Source organism: Marmota monax, unplaced genomic scaffold (genome assembly GCF_021218885.2).
Source record: "Marmota monax isolate L192 unplaced genomic scaffold, Marmota_monax_Labrador192_F-V1.1 WCK01_AAM20220418_F8-fsc01083, whole genome shotgun sequence".
In the NCBI taxonomy this organism is placed as follows: Eukaryota; Metazoa; Chordata; class Mammalia; order Rodentia; family Sciuridae; genus Marmota; species Marmota monax.
This window is the reverse complement of record NW_026691935.1, coordinates 32901-54889: the sequence shown is the minus strand read 5'-3', so window position 1 is coordinate 54889 and position 21989 is coordinate 32901. Positions and strand designations below refer to the sequence as shown.

The 21989-nt window shown below is 38.5% G+C and overlaps 1 protein-coding gene across 1 annotated transcript; it reads left to right on the top strand.

The window, feature by feature from the left end:
- The first annotated feature begins 12666 nt into the window (after window positions 1–12666).
- On the top strand, window positions 12667–14735 carry LOC124105431 (melanoma inhibitory activity protein 2-like). The gene is given in 3 exon segments (XM_046462933.1): window positions 12667–13724; window positions 13726–14653; window positions 14655–14735. Coding segments are annotated over 3 exon segments (2067 nt in total).
- The last annotated feature ends 7254 nt before the right edge of the window (window positions 14736–21989 follow it).

Genomic DNA, 21989 nt, shown 5'->3' with positions numbered 1-21989 from the left:
AACCTGATTAAAAATAAATGTCAAAAAGCACTGGTGTATATCTAGGTGGTAGAACACTCTTGGATTTAATAGAGAGAGAGAGAGAGAGAGAGAGAGAGAGAGAGAGAGAGAGAGAGAGAACAATGGTGCAATGGTGCAAAGTAGAGGTTTAGGTAACTGAGGGTGTCCTCCCAAAAGAATTATAGAACCTCAGTCTTTTTCTGTCTGCTTCTGTTACACATGGCCTTGAGGTGAATGGGTTTCCTAACACAACCTCCTGTATTGATGTGCTCCCTCACCACAAGCCCAAATGCAATGGGGTCAAGCAGTCATGGACTCCAAAACTGTGAGCCAAAAGAATCCTTTTCTTTCCAGGAGCTATGGTGCATGCCTATAATCCCAGTGGTTCAGGAGGCTGAGGCAGGTGGATCTCAAGTTCAAAGCCAGCTTCAGCAAAAAGTGAGGTACTAAGCAACTCAGTAAGATCCTGTCTCTAAATAAAATACAAAATAGGGCTGGGGATCTGGCTCCGTGATTGAGTGACCCTGAGGTCAATTGCTGGCATCCCCCTGCCCACCAAAAAGAAAAAAACAAAACAAACAAACAAACAACAACAAAAACAAAAACAAAAACAAAAAAACAGAATAAAAAAAGAAAAAAGTTCTTTGCTCTTTATAAATGTATTAACTTAGGTATTTGTTAGAGTCAAGGAAAGCTGACTAACACAAAAATGAATGTGAGTTTGTATGCTGAAAGCTGGTCCTGACAGAGTATGTTTTCTGCAGACAGTCTTGTGTTGTGGACCATCGTAGATATGGTCTCCTGGGATAATACAGAGGGCATGAATCCCCATCAGACACACATAAAGGTGGGCCACCAGAGTCTTCAAAGCAGAAAGGAATTCCTAAGGTGTCCAGAGCTGCAGCTGCTTCAGGGCTGGTGCACCTTCCATGACCAATTATTATTATTATTATTATTATTATTATTATTATTATTATTATTATTATTATTTAGTAGTAGTTGGACACAATACCTTTATTTTATTTATTTGTATGTGGTGCTAAGGATCAAACCCAGGGCCTCACACATGCTAGGTGAGCACTTTACTGCTGAGCCATAACCCCAGTCCCCCCACCATGCCCAATTATTGACCCACATGGTGCCCGAGCACACCCAAGTAAGTACTTTCCTTTTCACCCTCATGAATCCTACCTCTCCCCACTTCCAGCCCCCATGTGCACATGTTGGGGGAGATGGCATTTATTTTCCTCTTTCCAGAAGATCAGCAACCCTCTACAGTGGACCACATGGAGGAAGAGGAAGAAGGCTCTCTTCAAAAAGGTTGAAGTATAGGTTAGTGTGTTAGGTAGGACATTCTGATATTAAAAAAGAGACTAACTGCGTGACTTAAGAATAAAAGGAGTGTTTAAAACCATGAATGAGAAGGAATGTTCTGGTGCCAGCCTGAAATTCTTATCCAGTGTGGGGATAAGGACTCACCCCATTGAGACTTTAAAGAGACACCAGAGGCAAAACTAAAATTTCACTGCTTAAATTCTCCTACCCAGAGGACCAGACAGGCAAGGGGAGCTGCTTAGGGCCCCAGAGGTAGTACCCCACTGGATGCTGCTTCCCCCATCAAGGGAATCATTAGCACCCCTGTTCCTTAAGGAAAGAGCCCCTTCCTATTCCCTTCAATGCCCTCTTGATTTTCTTTCCTTTCCCTCAACTTATCATAAATTGCCCTGGACTAGTGTTGGAAAAAGTAGTCATAATCATAAATAGAGACAGTCATCCCAGAGTAACTTCAACCTAGAATATGATTCCAAGATCAACATGTCCCTGAACACCAAATCTGGAAAATTCCATTTACAGCTACCTGAATATGTTATGATGATGTCAATGATACCCCTGGTTTACATGACCATTGAAATCTCACTAAGCTCCAGGAGACCTGATAAGGATGTTCACATATTTCCTTATTCAATTACCAAGGAGGAAACTTAGAGGAGTCAGCTTAGAGGAGTCAGCTGTGCAATGTTTCAAAGGCCTAGAGGAGTCAGCTGTGCAAGGTTTCAAAGCCAGCCAACAGAGCCAGGTCCAGGCCTGGAGGATGCATTGCACACCTGACCATGATGCAGTCCTCAGAACAGGAAACTGGAAACCCACGACAATACTCTCCTTGAGGCACCAAGTCAGCTTGGAGTTATGTGCTGCTCTTCCCTATTTACAATAAAGTGCTTCTCCTGGTCTTTGCTGGCTTTTAATTAACAAATATTTAACCCATTCCAAGCACACAGGATTTTCTGTTTGTAATTTGGTCTGGAGTTTTTTGAGAGTAAAAGTACTCTGTATGTGGGGATAGATAGTAAAAAGATATGACCTGTAGCTATGAAGATGGTGACAGGATCAGGGGTCTTCTATATCTCAAAGGAGGTGATTACATGATTACATAAACCGTAGTTTGAAGCAGGCAAGCAGAGTCAGTATTTAGAGACCATGACATGACTCTCTAGATGTGAGCTCGATCTCATTGTAGGACTGAGTAAAGCCATGTGCCAAAGTTGTTCATATGTGTTTGTGTGTGTGTGTGAGTATGTGTGTGTGTGTATCCTACTACTCAGTGGGGATATTTCAAAACTCTGTAGAAAACAGTATCTCAGTGAAAGTGTCAATGTAATTAATAAGAATGCAAGCAACATGGTGCACACCTACAATCCCAGAAGCTTGGGATGCTGAAGCAGGAGATTCATGAGTTCAAAGCCAACTCAGCAACAGCCAGGTGCTAAGCAACTCAGTGAGACCCTGTCTCTGAATAAAATACAAAATAGGGCTAGGAATATAGGTCAGTGGCCGTGTATGCCCGAGTTCAATCTCTGGTGCCCCCACAAAGACACACACACACACACAAACACAGGCTTGGGAGGTGGATTGCTTCTGCTTGAATTATTAGCAGTGTTTCCTCCTCAAGGCCCTTCAGCACTGATCTTTGGCTTTCTAGTCTGTAAAAAGCTGAGAATATCTTCCTCAGCATTTATGAAGTGAATTAGATTTTCACAAATATTCCAATTTACCTTCCCCTCTCGATAAAATGATGATTCCACATTTCACCCACTTTAAAAAAAATGTGCCTTGGGCTGGGGATGTGGCTCAAGCGGTAGCATGCTCACCTGGCATGCATGCGGCCCGGGTTCCATCCTCAGCACCACATACAAACAAAGATGTTGTGTCTGCCAAAAACCATATATATATATATATATCTTTAACAAAAAGTGTGTCTCACACATGCCAGGCAAATGCACTGCCACTGAGCCACAGACCCAGCCCTTTTTGGCCAATTTTGAAGTTAAAGATGACTGTGTGAATTGCCAGGTAGTGAAATAGAAATGAAAGTGACTTTGTCACTGCCAGGCAGAAAGTTTGAGAATTGGTTTGGCCTGTGTCTTAGCCCATGTTCTGTTGCTTTAACAGAATATTACATTCTAGGTAAATTATAAAATGAAAAGAATTTCTCACATTTTTGGAGACAAAAAAGAACATGGCGTCAGTGTCTGGCCAGGCCTTTGTGCTGCATTGTAACATGGAAAAAATGCAAGTAGAGAAAGCAAGCTGAATTCATCCTTTCACCAAGAATCCACTAATAATGAACTCACTCCTGCAATAAAAGGCTTAATCTATTGGCAAGAGTTGTGCATTTTTGTCCTAATCATCCCTTAAAGATCCCACTCATTATGAGCATTGGTGGGGACGTTGAAACCGCAGTAGTCTGCCTTTTTCTCCTCCAGGACTTCCCATCAGCCTGGGACCCTGGGTGACTTTGATGAGTACTTTTTCTCCTCTCCATTTCTAGTCATCACTAGCCATGCAGCATGTGTGAGAAATATCCTTTGTGGTTTTAAGTCACTGAGACTTGGAGTTTGCTTGTTACCACAGCATAACCTAGCCTATCCTGACTAATAGAATTGATGAGGGTACAGGGGCAGAAGGCATAGAAAAACACACTCAGTAAGATGACTCTATATGCTCATGTGACTGGCTACAATAAAAATGGTAGTCACCAACAAGTATTCACAAGAATATGGAGAGACTAGAATCTTTATATATCGTTTGTGAGAATGGTGTAGTCCCTCAGGAAAATGGTTCATTAGTTTCCTTAAAAGTTAAAAATAAGTTTATTAAGCAGCCTAATGATTTTACTACTAAATATCTATCTAAAAGAAACAAGAACACATGTTCACATATATATTTGTAGGTGAACATTCATGTCAACATTATTCATGATAACTAAAAAGCTACAGTGATTCAAATGTCCATCATCTTGTCAATAGATACACAAAATGTGGTATATCAATACAGTGGAATACTATTCAACAATAAAAAGAAATGGAATACTGATACATGCTATCACATAGATGAATCTCAAAAACACTGTACCAAGGGAAAGAAACCAGATACAGAAGAATATACATTATATGATTCAACTTATGTAAAATTTCTAGAAAAGACTAATTTGTAGACACAGAAGGCAGATTAATGATTGCCTGGAGCTGAACATGGGTTAGAGGACTGACTACAAACAGATTTGAAGGAGTTTTGTAAGATGATGGAACACCTTAAAACTGGATTTTAATAATGGCTGCCCAATCATATAAATTTTCTGAAAATATTTGAATTGTACATATTTAATGAATTAATTTTATGGTATGTAAATTCTGTCCCAGTAAAGATATTTATACTTAAGCATAATATCTGGCACATAGAAAAGCTCAGGAAACTTTTATCAGTGCTAATTATTTCAGTAATGGAACACAGGGACTGTTATCCCACAAGGAATTGATTAGAAGTGAAGATATGCATTCCATAAAGAAGGGAAGTTGTGTAATCGAGCATGGGCAGACACCCACCTCCTTCCATCCCCCAATTTTGTATTTTCTCCCTGCTAGTCACCATATGCAAAAGGCCAATAGATATTGACACTGTCCTACATGGAGTTCCACTAGAATCATGGATTAAAATCCGGGGTTCCTTAAGGTTCTCTTTGGAAGCCCTGGGATGCCTTGAGAGTAAGCCTCTTGAGATGTCACAGATAGATTTAGCCTGGCCTGACTGAAGAGTATTTTACACTGTACATCCTTCCCTCCTCCTCAACAGTTTAATATTTCCAATAAAATCCATTCCCATGCTCCCTTACATCTTCTTAATGCTCTATACCACAGTCCTCCTTCTATAAATCCTGCAGAGCCAGGAGATGAGAGATGGCTGAGGGGGTTGGGGTAAAATGGGGTTGGGCAGGGTAGGGCAGTGCAGGGTGACTCCTGTGCCAGGGTGTCAGAAACACTCAGTACATAACGTTGTCTGTTGTTTATGGTAACATAAATGGTCATATTCTCAGGCTAATAGATACAATTCCAAGTAAGTACCATTTAGGACCCAGGGTCAAGCAAATGAGACAAAACTGCTTCAGAAAAAGTGATAAAGTTGGAAGGGCCTTCATTTCAATGACTTCCAAACATGGAGTGCAGCCCTGAGTCACTTTGGCTCTCTGGTTAACATTTAGCAGGAAGAAAATTAGGAAAGAGGTGATGTGCATAATGGTACCACCTGAAGAGCTAGCACCAAAGAGGCAGAGCCAGGTGCCCAGCAGAGAAGTGCAGTATTGATCTCTGTTTCTGAGCCTGCTGTCATAGCTACAGTGTCCTCTCTGTGCATTCTTCTTTCTCATCACTTATCAGAGAAAAGAAAAACATTAAGTTGTTTTGTAACTGAATAAAAATGAAGGATAAAAAAGAAACACTTAGCAATTGACTAAAAAATGGAGACAAGATACAATGGACAGTAGAAACAGAAAGTGAAAGATAAAAGCAGACATAAGTAAATTAGAAAGCAGAAAATAATAGGATTGATAAGAAATCAAAGAGCTAGCTCTTTTAAAAGACCATTAAAGGCAAGGGGGTGGTGCACACCTGTAATCCCAGTGACTCAGGAGGCTGAGGCAGGATCAAAGCCAGTCTCAACAATTTAGTGAGTACCTAAGCAATGTAGCAAGTACCTAAGCAATTTATCAAGGCCCTGTATTAAAATAAAAAATAAAAAGCACTGGGGATGTGGTGCAGTGGTTGAGTACTCCTGAGCTTAATCCCTGGTACCAAAACAAAACAAAAAAATACAAAACGAAAAAATAAAAGAGGCAAGCCTCCTGAAAGTTTACATGTGAAAAAAGAAAATATAAATAAATAATGCTAGAATTAAGAAGGGATTAGAAACATAGAGAGGGAAGAAAACTAAAGTAGAAATCAGCCAGTGGCTTGAGAGGCTGAGGCAGAAAGATTTCGAGTTCAAAGCCAGCCTCAGCAACTTAGCAAGGCCCTAAGTAACTTCACAAGACCCTGTATCTAAATAAAATATTAAAAAGGGATGGGGATGTGGTTCAGTGGTTAAGTGCCCTGGGTTCAATCCCCAGTACCATAAAATAAAATATAGTAAAAGGAAAGCATACTTGTTTAAATTTATGAAAACCAAATAAGGCAAAGCAACCTGTTCAAGAAGAGAGAGAAAAAAATCTGATGAAACTAAAAGCCATGGAAAAAACTGATAAAGAACTCCCCACCACTTCTATGAGATAGAGTCTCAGATGTTTTGGGGATGGATGCACAAATTCAGTCACACATTCAGGTAAGAGGCACTTTCTATATAATTTAATTGGCTTAAGGCTATAAAAATGTTTAAAAGTGTCCCAATTAATTTTATTAAGGGTCCCAGTCCTGAAAATCAGGAACTGAGGAGAGAGAGAAGGAAAAACAAGGATGCTACTGTAGTCCAGTAGATTCAGGGATAGAGAGGTGGGTTAAGTAGTGTCCCTACAATTGTGAATTTCTGAACCATTTGATGGTTAACTTATCCCAAAGGACATAATTAAGTCCTTTGGGATAAGTTAACCATCAAAATTAAAGAAATACAGACCTTTCCCATAAAGTTAGCCATCAAAAGCAGATATTCACAAGAGTATACCTCTAGAAAGAGAAAGAAAAGTCCCTTTTCCTGTCTCTTATGGGCATTTTATCGAAAAGGAGAAAAATCCCACATACTTTTCAGGAACTCATAGGACATTCATGCATAGACACATGTTCATATTTTCCTAATTGAGATTATTTACATTAAAAGAAGTCTGAACCTTCCCTCTGCTGGTGACTACTCATTCTTTGAGTGACTCTACTTGCCAAACTACTTCGTTTTTTGTTGTTTTGTTTTCCATCTAGGTCCTGTGTTCATTTTCCCTTAAATTAATATGCTTGATGGTAAGCTGGTCTCCAACCGTGAAGTCATTTCTCATGTGCATGTTTTGCAGGCACTGCTGATAGCCAGCTCTTAAGTGCAGTCATGCTGTCGACTTGACCCAACTTGCCTCCACTGAAACACGAGGGCACAAACAGCCACCCCATGGCTGCCTGAGGTGGGGTGGGGCAGAGTTCACAGAAGATGCTTCTTTTTCCTTGGCTACCTAACATTTCTCCTGACCTCTTGAAATTGGTTGTCAACCTAGGATTCACCCCTTCCTGCTGCTACAATTCCCTTTGAAGAGTGGGGTGTTGTGTGAAAAAAATAAGTAACACACTTACCAACACACGTTCTGGGAAACTGGGATCAGTGTTTGATGATACAACATCAGGATCCCTGCAGGCTGGTGTCTTTTATGGGTTTGCATCCACACACAATAGAACAAGGGTATGGATGGAAAAAGGAGAGCTACCTGGAGCTTAAGATACAGCACACTGAAGATGGGTTGTGGCTAGGTGTTTTTACCTCTACTAATCTGGGAATTGTATTATTATTTCTTCTTCTTCTTCTCTCCACAATTATCTGAAGCAGACACATTAACACCACATTGAAGAAGCAACTCAACTATTTGTGTTGATTTGTGTTCCACAGCAAACATGAGGGCTGCTCTAAAATAAGAGAGATAACTTCAAACTTAGGCATTTTAATAAATTTAGTTTAAAAAGCCATTGTATTACATTTTACCAATTTGATATCTAGCTTTACATACACTAACAGACATATACATCTTGTAAGATCAAATCTTCATCTTTGTAAATCATTTGGAAGTCTAAAAGAAAAACAAACAAATGAAAAAAGAAATCACTTTTCCCAAAAGGGGAGTTACAAACTTAAAATCTTTCAATGAATAGTAACTATGATGACATCATTCATTTGGAGTTGGCAAAGATTTCAATGAATAAAGCTTCGTTTTCTTCCTAGGGTTATGTAATATATTGTAACACACAGTCAGCTAAAGGTCAAGAAATAAAAAAGCTATTTGCAGGTGTAACATAATAACAGTAGCACTGGTGATAATAATAGTCATTGTTGCTTCAGTCATTCACTCTGAGAAGCATTTGCCAGGCACTGAAATCAATGCTATGTGTATAATATTGCAACCAGCCTTCAAGCATATGTTATCCTGTTTTTAATTAGAAATGTATAATATGTGTCAAGAGCAATTAACCTTCATATAGTAAAAATATGAAATCAATATTGTACAAATTAAGTAATTTAAAGCAAATAGTCAGACAAAGGACAAAATAATTTTCATTTATTTATGTTCAACACAGCATTTACAAAAGAAAACTATATCAGGAGAAGATAAAATATTACAGAAAGTTTAAAAAGATTAATAGACCACTAGCCATGCTAACAAAGAGAAGAAGAGAGAGAACCCAAATTACTAGCTTATGGGATGAAAAAGGCAATATCACAACAGACACTTCAGAAATACAGAAGATAATTAGAAATTATTTTGAAACTCTGTACTCTAATAAAATAGAAGATAGTGAAAGCATAAATAGATTCCTTAAGGCATATGAGCTGCCCAGATTGAGTCAGGATGATATAAACAACCTAAACAGACCAATAACAAGTGAGGAAACAGAAGAAGCCATCAAAAGACTACCAACCAAGAAAAGCCTAGGACCAGACGGATACGCAGCAGAGTTTTACAAGAACTTTAAAGAAGAACTAATATCAATACTCTACAATGTATTTCAGGAGATAGAAAAAGAGGGAGTACTTCCAAATTCATTCTATGAGGCCAACATCACCCTGATTCCCAAACCAGATAAAGACACCTCAAAGAAAGAAAACTTCAGACTAATATCCCTAATGAATTTAGATGCAAAAATCCTCAATAAATTTCTGGCAAATCAGATACAAAAACATATCAAAAAGATCGTGCACCATGACCAAGTGGGATTCATCACTGGGATACAAGGCTGGTTCAATATACGGAAATCAATAAATGTAATTCACCACATCAATAGACTTAAAGATAAGAACCATATGATCATCTCAATAGATGCTGAAAAAGCATTTGACAAAATAAAGCATCCCTTTATGTTCAAAACACTAGAAAAATTAGGGATAACAGGAAATTACCTCAAAATGATAAAAGCTATATACGCTAAGCCTCAGGCCAGCATCTTTCTCAATGTAGAAAAATGGAAGACATCCCCTTTAAAATCTGGAAAAAGACAGAGATGCCCTCTCTCACCACTTCTATTCAACATAGTTCTTGAAACACTAGCCAGAGCAATTAGACAGATGAAAGACATTAACGGCATAAATATAGGAAAAGAAAAACTTAAATTAGCACTATTTGCTGATGACATGATCCTATACCTAGCAGACCCAAAAAATTCAACCAAGAAACTTCTAGAACTAGTAAATGAATCCAGCAAAGTGCAGGATATAAAATCAATACCAATAAATCAAAGGCATTGCTGTATATCAGTGACAAATTCTCTGAAATGGAAATGAGGACAACTACTCCATTCACAATATCCTCAAAAAAATAATACCTGGGAATCAACTTAACAAAAGAGGTGAAAGAGCTATACAATGAAAACTAGAGAACCCTGAAGAAAGAAATAGAAGAAGACCTTAGAAGATGGAAGGATTTACCTTGCTCATGGATTGGTAGAATTAATATTATTAAGATGGCCATATTACCAAAAGCACTTTACAGATTCAATGCAATTCCCATCAAAATCCCAATGACATTCTTGCAGAAATGGAAAAAGCAATCATGAAATTCATCTGGAAAAACAAGAGACCCAGAATAGCTAAAGTAATTCTAAGCAGGAAGAGTGAAATTGGTGGTATCGCGATTCCAGATTTTAAACTATACTATAGAGCAATAGTAACAAAAACAGCATGGTACTGGCACCAAAACATGCTGGTAGAACAAGGGTACAAAATAGAGGACACAGAGACAAATCCACAAAATTGCAACTACCTTATATTAGACAAAGGTGCTAAAACCATGCAATGGAGAAAGAATAGCATCTTCAACGATGGTGCTGGGAGAACTGGAAATCCATATGCAACAAAATGCAATCAAATCCCTTTCTCTCACCATGCACAAAAGTCAACTCAAAATGGATCAAGGAGCTAGGAATCAGACCAGAGACTCTGCATGTAAAAGAAGATAAAGTTGGCCCTAATCTTCATCACGTGGGGGCAGGCCCCAAATTTCTTAATAAGACACCTATAGCACAAGAGTTAAACCAAGAATCAACAAATGGGACAAATTCAAACTAAAAAGTTTTTTCTCAGCAAGAGAAATAATATGTGAGGTGAATAGAGAGACTACATCCTGGGAACAAATTTTTACCCCTCAAACATCAGATAGAGCTCAATCTCTAGATTACACAAAGAACCCAAAAAATTAAACAACAACAACAAAATAACCCAATCAACAAATGGGCCAAGGACTTGAACAGAAACTTTTCAGAAGAGGATATACAATCAATCAACAAATACATGAAAAAATGCTCACCATCTCTAGCAATCAGAGAAATTCAAATTAAAACTACTCTAAGATACCATCTCACTCCAATAAGAATGGCAGCCATTTTATGAAGTCAAACAACAATAAGTGCTTGCGAGGTTGCGGGGGAAAAAAGTACACTCATACTTTGCTGGTGGGACTGCAAATTGGTGCAGCCAATTTGGAAAGCAGTATGGAGATTCCTTAGAAAGCTGGGAATGGAACCACCATTTGATCCAGCTATTCCCCTTCTCAGACTATAGCAAAAAGACCAAAAGAACATACTACAGGACACAGCCACATCAATGTTTATAGCAGCACAATTCACAATAGCTAGAATGTGGAACCAACCTAGATGCCCTTCAATAGACAAATGGATTAAAAAATATGGCATTATACACAATGGAATATTACTCAGCACTAAAAAATAACAAGTACATGGCATTTGCAGGCAAATGGATGGCATTAGAGCAGATTATGCTAAGTGAAGTGAGCCAGTCCCTAAAAAACAAATGCCAAATATCTTCTCTGATATAAGGGGGGTGACTCAAAACGGGATAGAGAGGAAGAGCATGAGAAGAAGACTACCACTAAATAGGGAAGAAAGATGGGAGGGAAAAAGAGGGAGAAGGAAAGTTGAACGGAAGATGGAAGGAGAAGCACATTGTTATACAGAATACATATATGATGTTCTAATGAGAAAAAGAAAAAAAGTGTGTCACATTAGATTGGATAGACAGAAAGGATGGGAGAGGAGGGGAGGAGTAAGGAGGATAGGAAGGGCAGCATAATAAAATAGACAATACGATTGATGTGTGTACATTCCTTGTATGTATTATATGTAAAAATACATTGTGCTGTCATGTATGACTAAAAAAAATTAAAAGATAAAGTAAAAAAAATGACAGTACAATGATCTAAAATAACAGTTCTTTTTTAACCAGTTGTTTAATTTTTATGGTTGCTTGCTCTATAAAAAAAATAAAACTTAATAAAAACAATGTTATGGGTAAACTTAAAAAAAAGAAAAAAATAAGTCATTAACCCAGCTTAAAAAAAAAGAAAAAAGGAAAGAAAGAAAGTAGTGTATCATGAGAGTTTTTTTCCTTTAGAAATAATTCAAATGACCTTCCTAGAAAGAGTCAGCTGGTCTGGGGATAAAGCTGAGTGGTAGTGGGCTGGCCTAGCATGCAGAAGGCCTTGGAGTTTAAAGCCCAATACTGAAAGAAAAGAAAAGGGAGAGAAGGGAGAAAAAAGAAGGAAGGGAGGGAGGAAGGGAGGAAGTAAAGAAGGAAGAAAAAAAGGAAAAAATGAAGAAAGGGAGGGAGGAATGAAGGAAGGAAGAAAAAAGGGAGAGAACAAAAGCAGGGAAAGCAATGGGTCATTAAAGCCAAAGGGCAAGCAGTACAAATATAAATATATGACATAAAATCTGTTGAGACAGTTGAGAAAGCTTTAGAATTTGCATGACATCAAACAGAGTGGTATTATGACTGTATAGAAACTTAAGAAGCTCAACCTTGGCCTGGCCTAAACCAAACTCAGGGGTGGGAGGCATAGAGAGGACTCCTCTCTGGCTGGAGTGGAAGGGACCTGAACCCATGGCACTTCAGGATGCACTGGTTAGGGAAGGAAGGGGCCAAGACTCCCTTGATGGGCACTTGAGCACCACAAGGCTCCTGGGAGTCCTTCACCCTGGCTCCCCACCATCACAACCCCCACCCCTTGCAGGGGTTCTCAGTGGTCTGCTCCATTGCCTGGTGCAGGTTTGAGTTCCTGACCAAACACCTGAATGTCCACAGACTATGTTGGCCTGCCTGGGCAGGCATTGTTGTGGTGGCAACTGTCAGAGCCGTCTTGGCATGATGAAGGCACCAAGGACTGCCCCTCAGCCATATTAGCGGGTGGCCCTGGAAGAAGTAGGCAGGATTGTGGCAGCATTGTCTGAAGACATGAAGCCAGGCCCTAATCCTTATGGTGTTCCTTGGGAGTTGGTGATGTGTAGAGCTATTGGATGTTTTGCTATTCTCTTGTTTTTGTGGAGAAGTTTTCAGTGTGTTAGAAGTAGGCTTTATGTGGGAAGAGAAAAACAGCTGGCTTTAAAACTTTCTAGAAGAATTGAAGAAAAATGTGAACTACTTGAAAAAGTTAGCCTTGTTCAAAAAGAGCTTGAAGGCTTAGAGTCAACTTTAAAGGGCAGCAGTTCTGAGAAGGGTCCAAGAGAAGCCCCAAATTTGGAGGCAACCTATAAAAAGCTGCATAGGTCCAAACCTAGCCATGGGGATGAAAGACTCTTTCTAGAAAAAGAGCTAGAAGAACAAAAGGCCAAACATTGTAAACAGGATGAAATCATGGCAGATATATTGAGAAGGATAAAGTCCCTAAAATGTGAATCAGAATTCCTCAGATCACAAATAGCTGAAACTAAAACAAACTTGAGACTGCTTCAAATGATTGAGGAAGGACTTCAGCTGGCAATGAAGGAAGCCTTGGATGAACATTCCCAGCTTCAGCATAGTCAGAAACCGATCTTACAAGGAGACGCTGAATCATGGAGGGAACAAGGACGTGTCCAATGTAAAGAGAGCACCGCATTGGAAGACTCTCAATTCCATGCAAAACAAGTTCAAACTGATAAAGAAAATCACATGGAGTCTCTGACTGAAGGCTTGCTGATGATGAAAGATACGTCTTCTCCAAGCAAGGGAGCCCAAACAGATGTTGGGAACTTGCAATGGGGAATGACGAGTGAATCAGGAATTGGTGCTCACTTGGATGATGAGCCCAAAGGAGCTTTGAAGAAACTGGTTGATGGTGCTAAGCTAAAGGCCTCCTTAGAAACCTTAGAAGTAGAAAGATATCAAACTTGTACTTTCTTATCTGACATAGAGAAAACAAAGGAACACCTTAGAGAACAGATTAAAAGCAACCTTGCTGTCAGAAAATGCATGGCTTGAAGGTGAGAATGAGAACCTTCAGCAGAAAGTTAAAGTCATGATGGAATGCTATCAAGAAAATATGATGAAACTCCATGGGAAACTCAGAGTAGAGGAAAATTACCGGGTGGAGCAAGAGGAGAAACTTTCCAAGGTCAAAGAAGAGATGGGCCATACAAGAGAAGAGCTGGAGACATACAGAAAGCGAGCCACATATCTTAAAGAAGAATTGGAGAGAACCATTCAGTCCTGTCAGGGGAAGATTATTTACTCTGAGAAAAAAGCACATGAGAGTGAGTTGGCGGCTTTGATTGCTGAAAGAAACCTCCATTATTTCATGAAACAAAATGCTTGCAATAGACAAAAGTTAACTGAAAGGGAGCTTCAATTTGAACTTGTAGAGGAAGATCCCTGTGCACTTGGTGTTTCAAATGCAGCATTGGGAAGAAAGCATTCCCCCAATGATCCCTCACCATTGGGTCCTCCTTGGCAAGGTGGATGTTATTCGAATTATGGTAGACCATCGCGACAAGCAGAACTCAGAGGTTCTAATATGCCTTCTTTGGATAAAGAGGATGGGCCTATGTCTTCAGAAAGTCAATCCAGTAGAAAGGAGACCAAAATCGATCTTGGTGATTCCAATGTGCCCAATTCATCTCTCCCTGCTGAAAACCAAGCAACTGGCTCCGGCTCATTGTTGGCACCTTTCCCTCCAGTCAGAGGTGAATTGTTTCCTGTGGATCCGAGGAGTCAGTTCATGAGAGGAGGACCATTTTTCCATCTGCCTCCTCCAGGAAACATGTATGGAGCACCTCAAGATTATTTTCCACCGGGTCCACCACCCCCTCCATTTTTTCCAATGCCAGATGTCTGTGAATGGAGGTATTTTCCTCATGACCTTCCCCCAAGAGCTGGATTTCCTCCCCCCACCCCCGCATTCTGAAAGTAGAAGTGAGTGCCCTTCAGGCTTCATTCCACCTTCAAGGGAAGAAACCTGATGTTTTTGATCTCTCTTCAAAAGTAATTTGACTTACCTCTCATTTTTAGTTTTTAAGGAACTGCTTTTACTTAAGTGATTATACTTTTGCTCCGATTGAAGCTAAATAAAACTATAATTCTTAGGATAGTATTTTGGAAATAAAGATATTTTAAATATGAATCTTATGAGTAAATTATTTCCATTCTATTTTACTCTAAAGATTACAGCATTGAATTTGATTAATCCACTATTCCATAAACAACAATGGGAGTTTCATGTATGTCATCTAGCCTTTGGGGATATTTTAAATGCCCAACAAAGACAGTCCCTTTATACAAAGAAGTGTATTTACTATGATTGTAGCAAATGTGAAAGGAACTTTATGCTTAATGAAAGATTTTCATTGATTTTCAATCTTGTGGGGCATGTCAACTAGTTTTCCCATAAAACAATAACTAGAGCATATTAAGAGTAAACCAGAAAACACTACTAAACATGTCATGGAAGTAGGAGATCTCAAATACAAAGAAAGTTGCAGTTCTCAGGAAACATTTTGGAATTGGAAACCACAATTTAAACTCACTCTGTTCCCATTTTCCCTGAGTCATCGTTGATGACTTCTTCTTCTTCCTCCCTCCTCCTCCTCCTCCTCTTCCTCCTCCTCCTTCTTCTTCTTCTTATTCTTCTTCTTCTTCCTATTTTTCTTTGTGTTCTTCATCTTTCTGTTCTTCTTCTACCTTTAATTAATTAATCACTCACTCAATCAATTAATTAATTTTTATGTGGTTCTGAGGATCCTACTCAGTACCTTGCATGTGCTAAGTGAGTGCTGTTCCACTGACCCACAACCCCAGTTCCTGTCTTTTATATTTTATGCCCATTTTGATGAAATTTAGAATTGCATTCTGCTGTGGTTCACTGATAAAGGGTTACCTAGTATTTGGTTTTTGGGGAGATATTTGTAAAATACACATGAATTATTAGGACACTGAAATAAGAATCAGACACATAATTCTCAGCTTTTGGTATTCTTTGATTTGATACTCATAAAATGACTATGCTAAACTACTTTAAGTTTTTTGAACTGCTCACTTTCAACTTCTATGTAATTGCCAACAAGTGACAATTGGGCAACCTGCACCAATACACAGAGAACACTTTGAACAACTTTTCCCCAATAGAGACCAAGAACGAACATGTATTAAAAATACCCTAACTATAGTTAAAGCTTTATTCAGATGTTAAATATGCTCTCTAAATGTGTGTCTGCATGTGTTTAAATATACATTTAAATCTAAAATGAATGCAGTAGTATAACCTCCTTCTTAAAAATAAGAAGCAGCTTTATTAAAACATTTGAAGCACAGTGAAGAATCTGCCTGATACTTGAGCCCAAAATTAATAGAAATGAAAAAAAAATCGGGTCTTGCAAAAGAAAGTCTACACTTTTAATAAATCTAATAATTCTGTTTTCCCTCAAGAGTCACACTGGTTGTCAAATCAGTCCTTACTTGCCAGCATAAAATATTACTTTCTCTAAGCGTGTGGATGAAAGTTCCGCAGTTATGGTCTGTATAAAATGAACTGATGATCACTCACTGATTGTTATCCAGAACTACTTTTGCCCTAAAACAGCCCAATGAGCATCACCGCAGAGGAGCCAATCAGCTAGATGTTGCTGGGGCCACTGTGAGCCAATCATCAGCCAGCAGCTGGAAGTTTGCTGGCAGCTGGAAGTTTTCTGGGGCCCCTTTGGCTGTGGCTCTCAACATCTCCCCCTCTCTGTTTAAACAACAAGCATGTGGCTTAGGGACATTGCCTGCCTTAGGTTGTCCAATAGTACATATGGTCCTTACCCGTTAGGTTGGTACCATTACAATTGGATCTTACCCGTCACTGACTACCTGTCCAGTATACAGCCACACCTATGGAGAGGTCTTTCTACCAGCGGGGGGGTGAGGTTCTTTGCCTCACCTCTGTTGGCCCCCAAATTTTAGCTGGACGATCATGACAAGCAGAAGGGAGGAAGATACACCAAGCCAATTGACGGCTTCTTTTGGAAAAATTGTACCACTGATGACATCATCAGCAAAAATACCCCAACACTACCACAAGTCGCTGCACCAACAGATAGTTCACAATGCATACAGGTGAAAACAATGTGTCCAGGCAAGTTCTGCAAGCAGTTCAGTGATGGCTATTGCAGAAGCTGTAGATTGGTTTTATCTTTGACTTCACCAGCACTGGGATGAAGATAGGAATTCTGGCAATAATGGCTAAAGAAAAAAATATGTAACATTCCAGAAGGCACTAAAAGAAAACAATTTTCTTAATAATTTACATTGTCTTTAAGAGAATTATTAAATATAATGAAAAGGAAAGGTGAAAGTAAACAAACAGATCTGTTAATCTCCTTTTGTGTTCACATATTAAAACAATCCTCAACAGTTGTTTACCCAATTTAAATTAAACCATTTAAATCACGGGAATAAAAAAATATATATATTTGGATCCATTTTTTCATGAGCGCTCATCATATGTGATATATGGACATATATACATTCAAACATATAACACAAAACACAAGTATGCACACATAATATAATACATACAACACATAACCTAATAGTAAAGGCCTTATAACTTTTTTACAGGTGAAATCTCCATTGCAATGTTTAAAAACTCTATAGTCAAAAAATAGAACTGATCAGCAAAACATTAACCTAGGTCTGTATGAGCTCAAAAAACAAAACAGAATGTGGGAAAGGGCAATAATAAAATAGATATTGAAAAAAACATCCTGGTTCTATCGCAGATGTAAGGATAACCAAACTGGAGTTTTGGATATCAGCTGTTATGGACTTGAGTCAAATCATCTTTTTTTGATCTGTAGAAATCGCTATAGTTAGTCTCTCTGGAATCCAAATAGGCTGTTGTTCTCCCTGTGGAAACACACAAACAGACCCCCGACTCCAGACAATTACTGGGTCAGAACCTTTCCATTGTCCTGTTAGAATATCCTTCCAAAGTACCTTGGGCTTATGCACAGTTTTTGGACACATATGCCTTTCCGCAGCACTAAGTCCTGATGAATCCAAATTTAAAAAGTTTAGAGTAAAAAGGGTTATTTTAAGTTTATCTTTGGGGAAAATATACCCCTTCCCAATTCCGTCTTTTTGCTTTAATAAGTACATTTTAATAGTTTGATGAGCTCTTTCAACTATGCCTTGTCCCTGTGGATTGTATGGGATTCCTGTTATATGAGTAATGCCAAATGATGAGCAAAAATGTTTAAAAGAGGTAGAAGTATAACCAGGGGCATTATCTGTTTTTAACTGTTTTGGAACACCCACAGTGGCAAAATTTTGTAAGCAATGAGCTATAACATCTTTAGTTTTTTCTCCGGCATGAAGGGAGCCCATCAAAAATCCAGAAGAAGTATCAACTGTAACATGCAAATATTTTAATTTTCAAAATTCTAAAAGTGTGTGATGTCCATCTGCCAAATATGGTTAGGTATCAATCCTCTAGGATTGATTCCAAGATTAACTTGTGGTAAAAAGGTCACACAATTTTGACATTGTTTTATTATTTGTCTAGCTTGATCCTTAGTTATTTTAAAATGCTTTTGAAAAGTATTAGCATTGATATGGAACCTTTTATGAAAATTTATAGCTTCTTCTAGTGTAGAGAAAATATGTATGTCATGTGTAGTTTTATCTGCTAAATCATTGCCCAAACTAAGGGCTCCAGGCAATCCTGTATGTGCCCTGATATGTCCTATAAAGAATGTATCTTTTCTATCCCAGATTAGACTTTGTATAGTGGAAAACAAAGGGAAAACAGTAGAGGAAGGGGAAATCCTACCAGCATCTTCAAGGGATACTATAGCATTAACTATATACTGACTATCTGAAAATAAATTAAATACAGAATCTTTAAACATCACAAAATCTTGTAATACTGCATTAAGCTCTAACTTTTGAGCTGAATGTTTGGGTACTAAAAATGTAAAAGTTTGATCAGGGGTAACTACTGCTACTGTACCATTATTTGACCTGTCAGTGAATATATTTGGAGCATTCATGATAGGAGTTTTTTTGTGTGTGTGTGTGTCATTTTTGGAAAAATGACAGGATGCAATGACCAAAAAGACAATAAAGGATTAGATGGTAAGTGGTTATCAAATGAAACATTAGATTTGCACATGATTATTGCCCAAGTATTTAACTCATTAGCTAACTCATCAAATTGATTCATAGTATATGGAGTAATAATTTTATTGGGAGAAATTCCAAACACTCCCTTTGCTGCTTCTATTCCTTTGAGTATTAATTGTCCTACAGCCTCAGGATACCTAGTAAGAATAGTGTTAGGGGAATAAGATAAATGTATCCATAATAAAGGACCTTCTTGCCAAAATACTCCTGTAGGAATATTTTTGTTGGTAGTACAATAAATAATAAAGGCAAACTTATATCAATTCTATCCAAATGCATATTTTCCATATATGTTTCAATGATTTTTAATGCCTATCTTGCTTCAGGCATCAACATTCGGGGTGAATTTGGATCTGATGGACCTTTTAGGATATCAAATAAAGGTACCAACTCTCCTGTTGGTATACCTAGATAAGGCCTTATCCAATTTATGTCTCCCAATAACTTTTGAAAGTCGTTAAGTGATTTGAGTTGATCTACTCGTATTTGAATTTTTGGTGGATGGATCATGGTTGAGGATAATAGAACGCCTAAATAATTAATTGGAAAATTTAATTGTATTTATCTATTGCTATCTCTAGATTATAATGTTTTAATAAGTTTGTAAGTGTGGCATAACATTCTAGAAATGTGTTTTTATCTTTGTGTGCTAATAATACATCATCCATATAGTGAAATATTTGTAGTTCAGGATTTTGATTTCTAAGTGGCTGGATTACTTTGTTAACATAAATTTGACACATAGTTGGGCTGTTAGCCATCCCTTGAGGGAGTACTTTCCATTCATATCTCTGATCAGGACCTTCATGATTCAGTGCAGGGATAGTAAATGCAAAACGTGGACTATCCTCAGGATGAATTGGAATTGAAAAAAAAAACAATCTTTAATATCTATAACTAAAACATACCAGGTTTTTGGCAAAGCAGACAACTGAGGAATCCCCGATTGAGCAGGTCCCATAATAACCATCTCATTATTAATGGCTCTTAAATCTTGCAATAATCTCCATTTACCAGATTTCTTTTTGATGACAAAAATGGGAGTATTATGGGGAGATACAGAAGGTTGTATATGTCCTTCCGGGAATTGTTGTTTGACCAGGTCATGGGCTGCTTTTATCTTTTCTTTAGTCAGGGGCCACTGAGGAACCCATACTGGTCTTTCTGATTTCCAAGTAATTTTTATTGTCTCAGTGGCCCTTTCTGAAAATCCAACCCATGTCTGTCTGTTCCTTGATCTATTTGTATTGGTGCTGCTATACCTTGTTCTTGTTTTTCTAATCTTTTTCCTTTCCTAAAACCTTGTCTAGTCATAATAGTGGGTGCATTTTGGTTGATGTAATTTGTTAATGTCAAACCTAATTGATCTAGGACATCTCGTCCCCATAAATTTACGGGAAGATGATCCAATACATATGGCTGTATAGTTCCTTCACATCCTTCAGGATCCTTCCAATCTAATACCATTGCACTTCTATGGGGATTAGTTGCCACTCCTAGGCCTCGAAGCGTTTGAGTGGCTTGTTGTAATGGCCAATGTTTTGGCCATTCTTGATGAAAGATGATGCTAAGGTCTGCACCTGTATCCAGTAGCCCATTAAATTCATGTCCTTGAATATTTAGTTTTAGCATGGGGCGAGAATCTAAATTTAAAGAAAGCATAGCCCAATCTACACCTGTGGATCCTAATCCCTTGGAACCTCTTTCTACAGCACAAATGGAAAATTTATCATGTAGGCTTGGTATTATTAGTAACTGTGCTATTCTATCTCCTGGTAAAATTACTGATATACCCTTTGGAGAACTAGCTATAATTTTTATTTCACCTTCATAATCGGCATCAATTACTCCAGGACTTATCATAAGTCCTTTTAGAGTAGAAGATCTGCATCCCAATAATAAGGCTACTGTTCCTTTGGGAAGAGGTCCTTTTACCCATGTGGGAATGATTTGAACTCCCATCTCTGGAGTTAGTACTGATCTGGTGGAGGCACACATGTCCAACCCTGCACTCCCTCTGGTTTGTCTGATGAGGGATCTGATGGACAATGTGTCCTGGGCACTACCCTGATGGGGTTGCTGGGTTCCTCCAGTGCTCCGTATATTTGTGGTTTGGGGCCCCGGAGCATTGGGCCCCCCTGTCCATTTTTTGGCAATGGAGCCCGATGCCTTTCTCCATGATATCGTGGATAAACACCTGGTCCTTGTTCGTTTTTTGATAATGGAGTACCCTCTATGGTGGTTTGAGAATGGCATTCATTAGCCCAATGTCTCCCTCTACGGCATCATGGGCAAATACCTGGTATTCTACTCCTTTGATACCTAGTTTTGTTAAACCCTCCTCCTATGGGGCAATTCCTTTTAAAATGTCCTGTTTGTTTACAATTGTAGCATGTTCTTGGCCTGGCATCTAAAGCCTGTTTTATTGCAGCTGCCACAATTTGCCCTTGTTCATTAATGTCTCTGGCATCTGAAGCCTATTTTACTGCAGCTGCCACGACTTTCTCTTGTTCATTAATGTCTCTACATAATTTAATATATGTGTTTAAATCTTCATGTTTCCATGGTCTAATGATATCTCTGCACCAACGATTCACTTGGTCATAAGCCAGTTGTTTTATTAATGGCATTGCTTGTTCTATATTCCCAAAAACTCTGGTAGCTGTTTGAATAAGCCTATCTACAAATTCAGCATAAGATTCATTAGCTCCTTGTATTACCTTATATAATTGACCTTGTAAACCTCCATGTCCTTGTAAAGTCTTCCATGCCCTAACCGCCTCTACAGCAATTTGTGCGTATACGCCAGGATCATATGCAATTTGTTGCTGCTGATCCTCATAAGGTCCCTTTCCTAACAACATATCTAGATTTCTCTGAGGACAACCAGCTGCTGCATTTTGCCTAGCCGTCTCCTTGCAAAATTCCTCATTGGCAACCTTCCATAACAGGTATTGACCTCCATTTAGCAGAGCATTACACATATTAGCCCAATCTGCTGGCTTCATGTTCAAGTTGTTAATGGATTCGACCAAGCTTACAGTGAAGGGTGC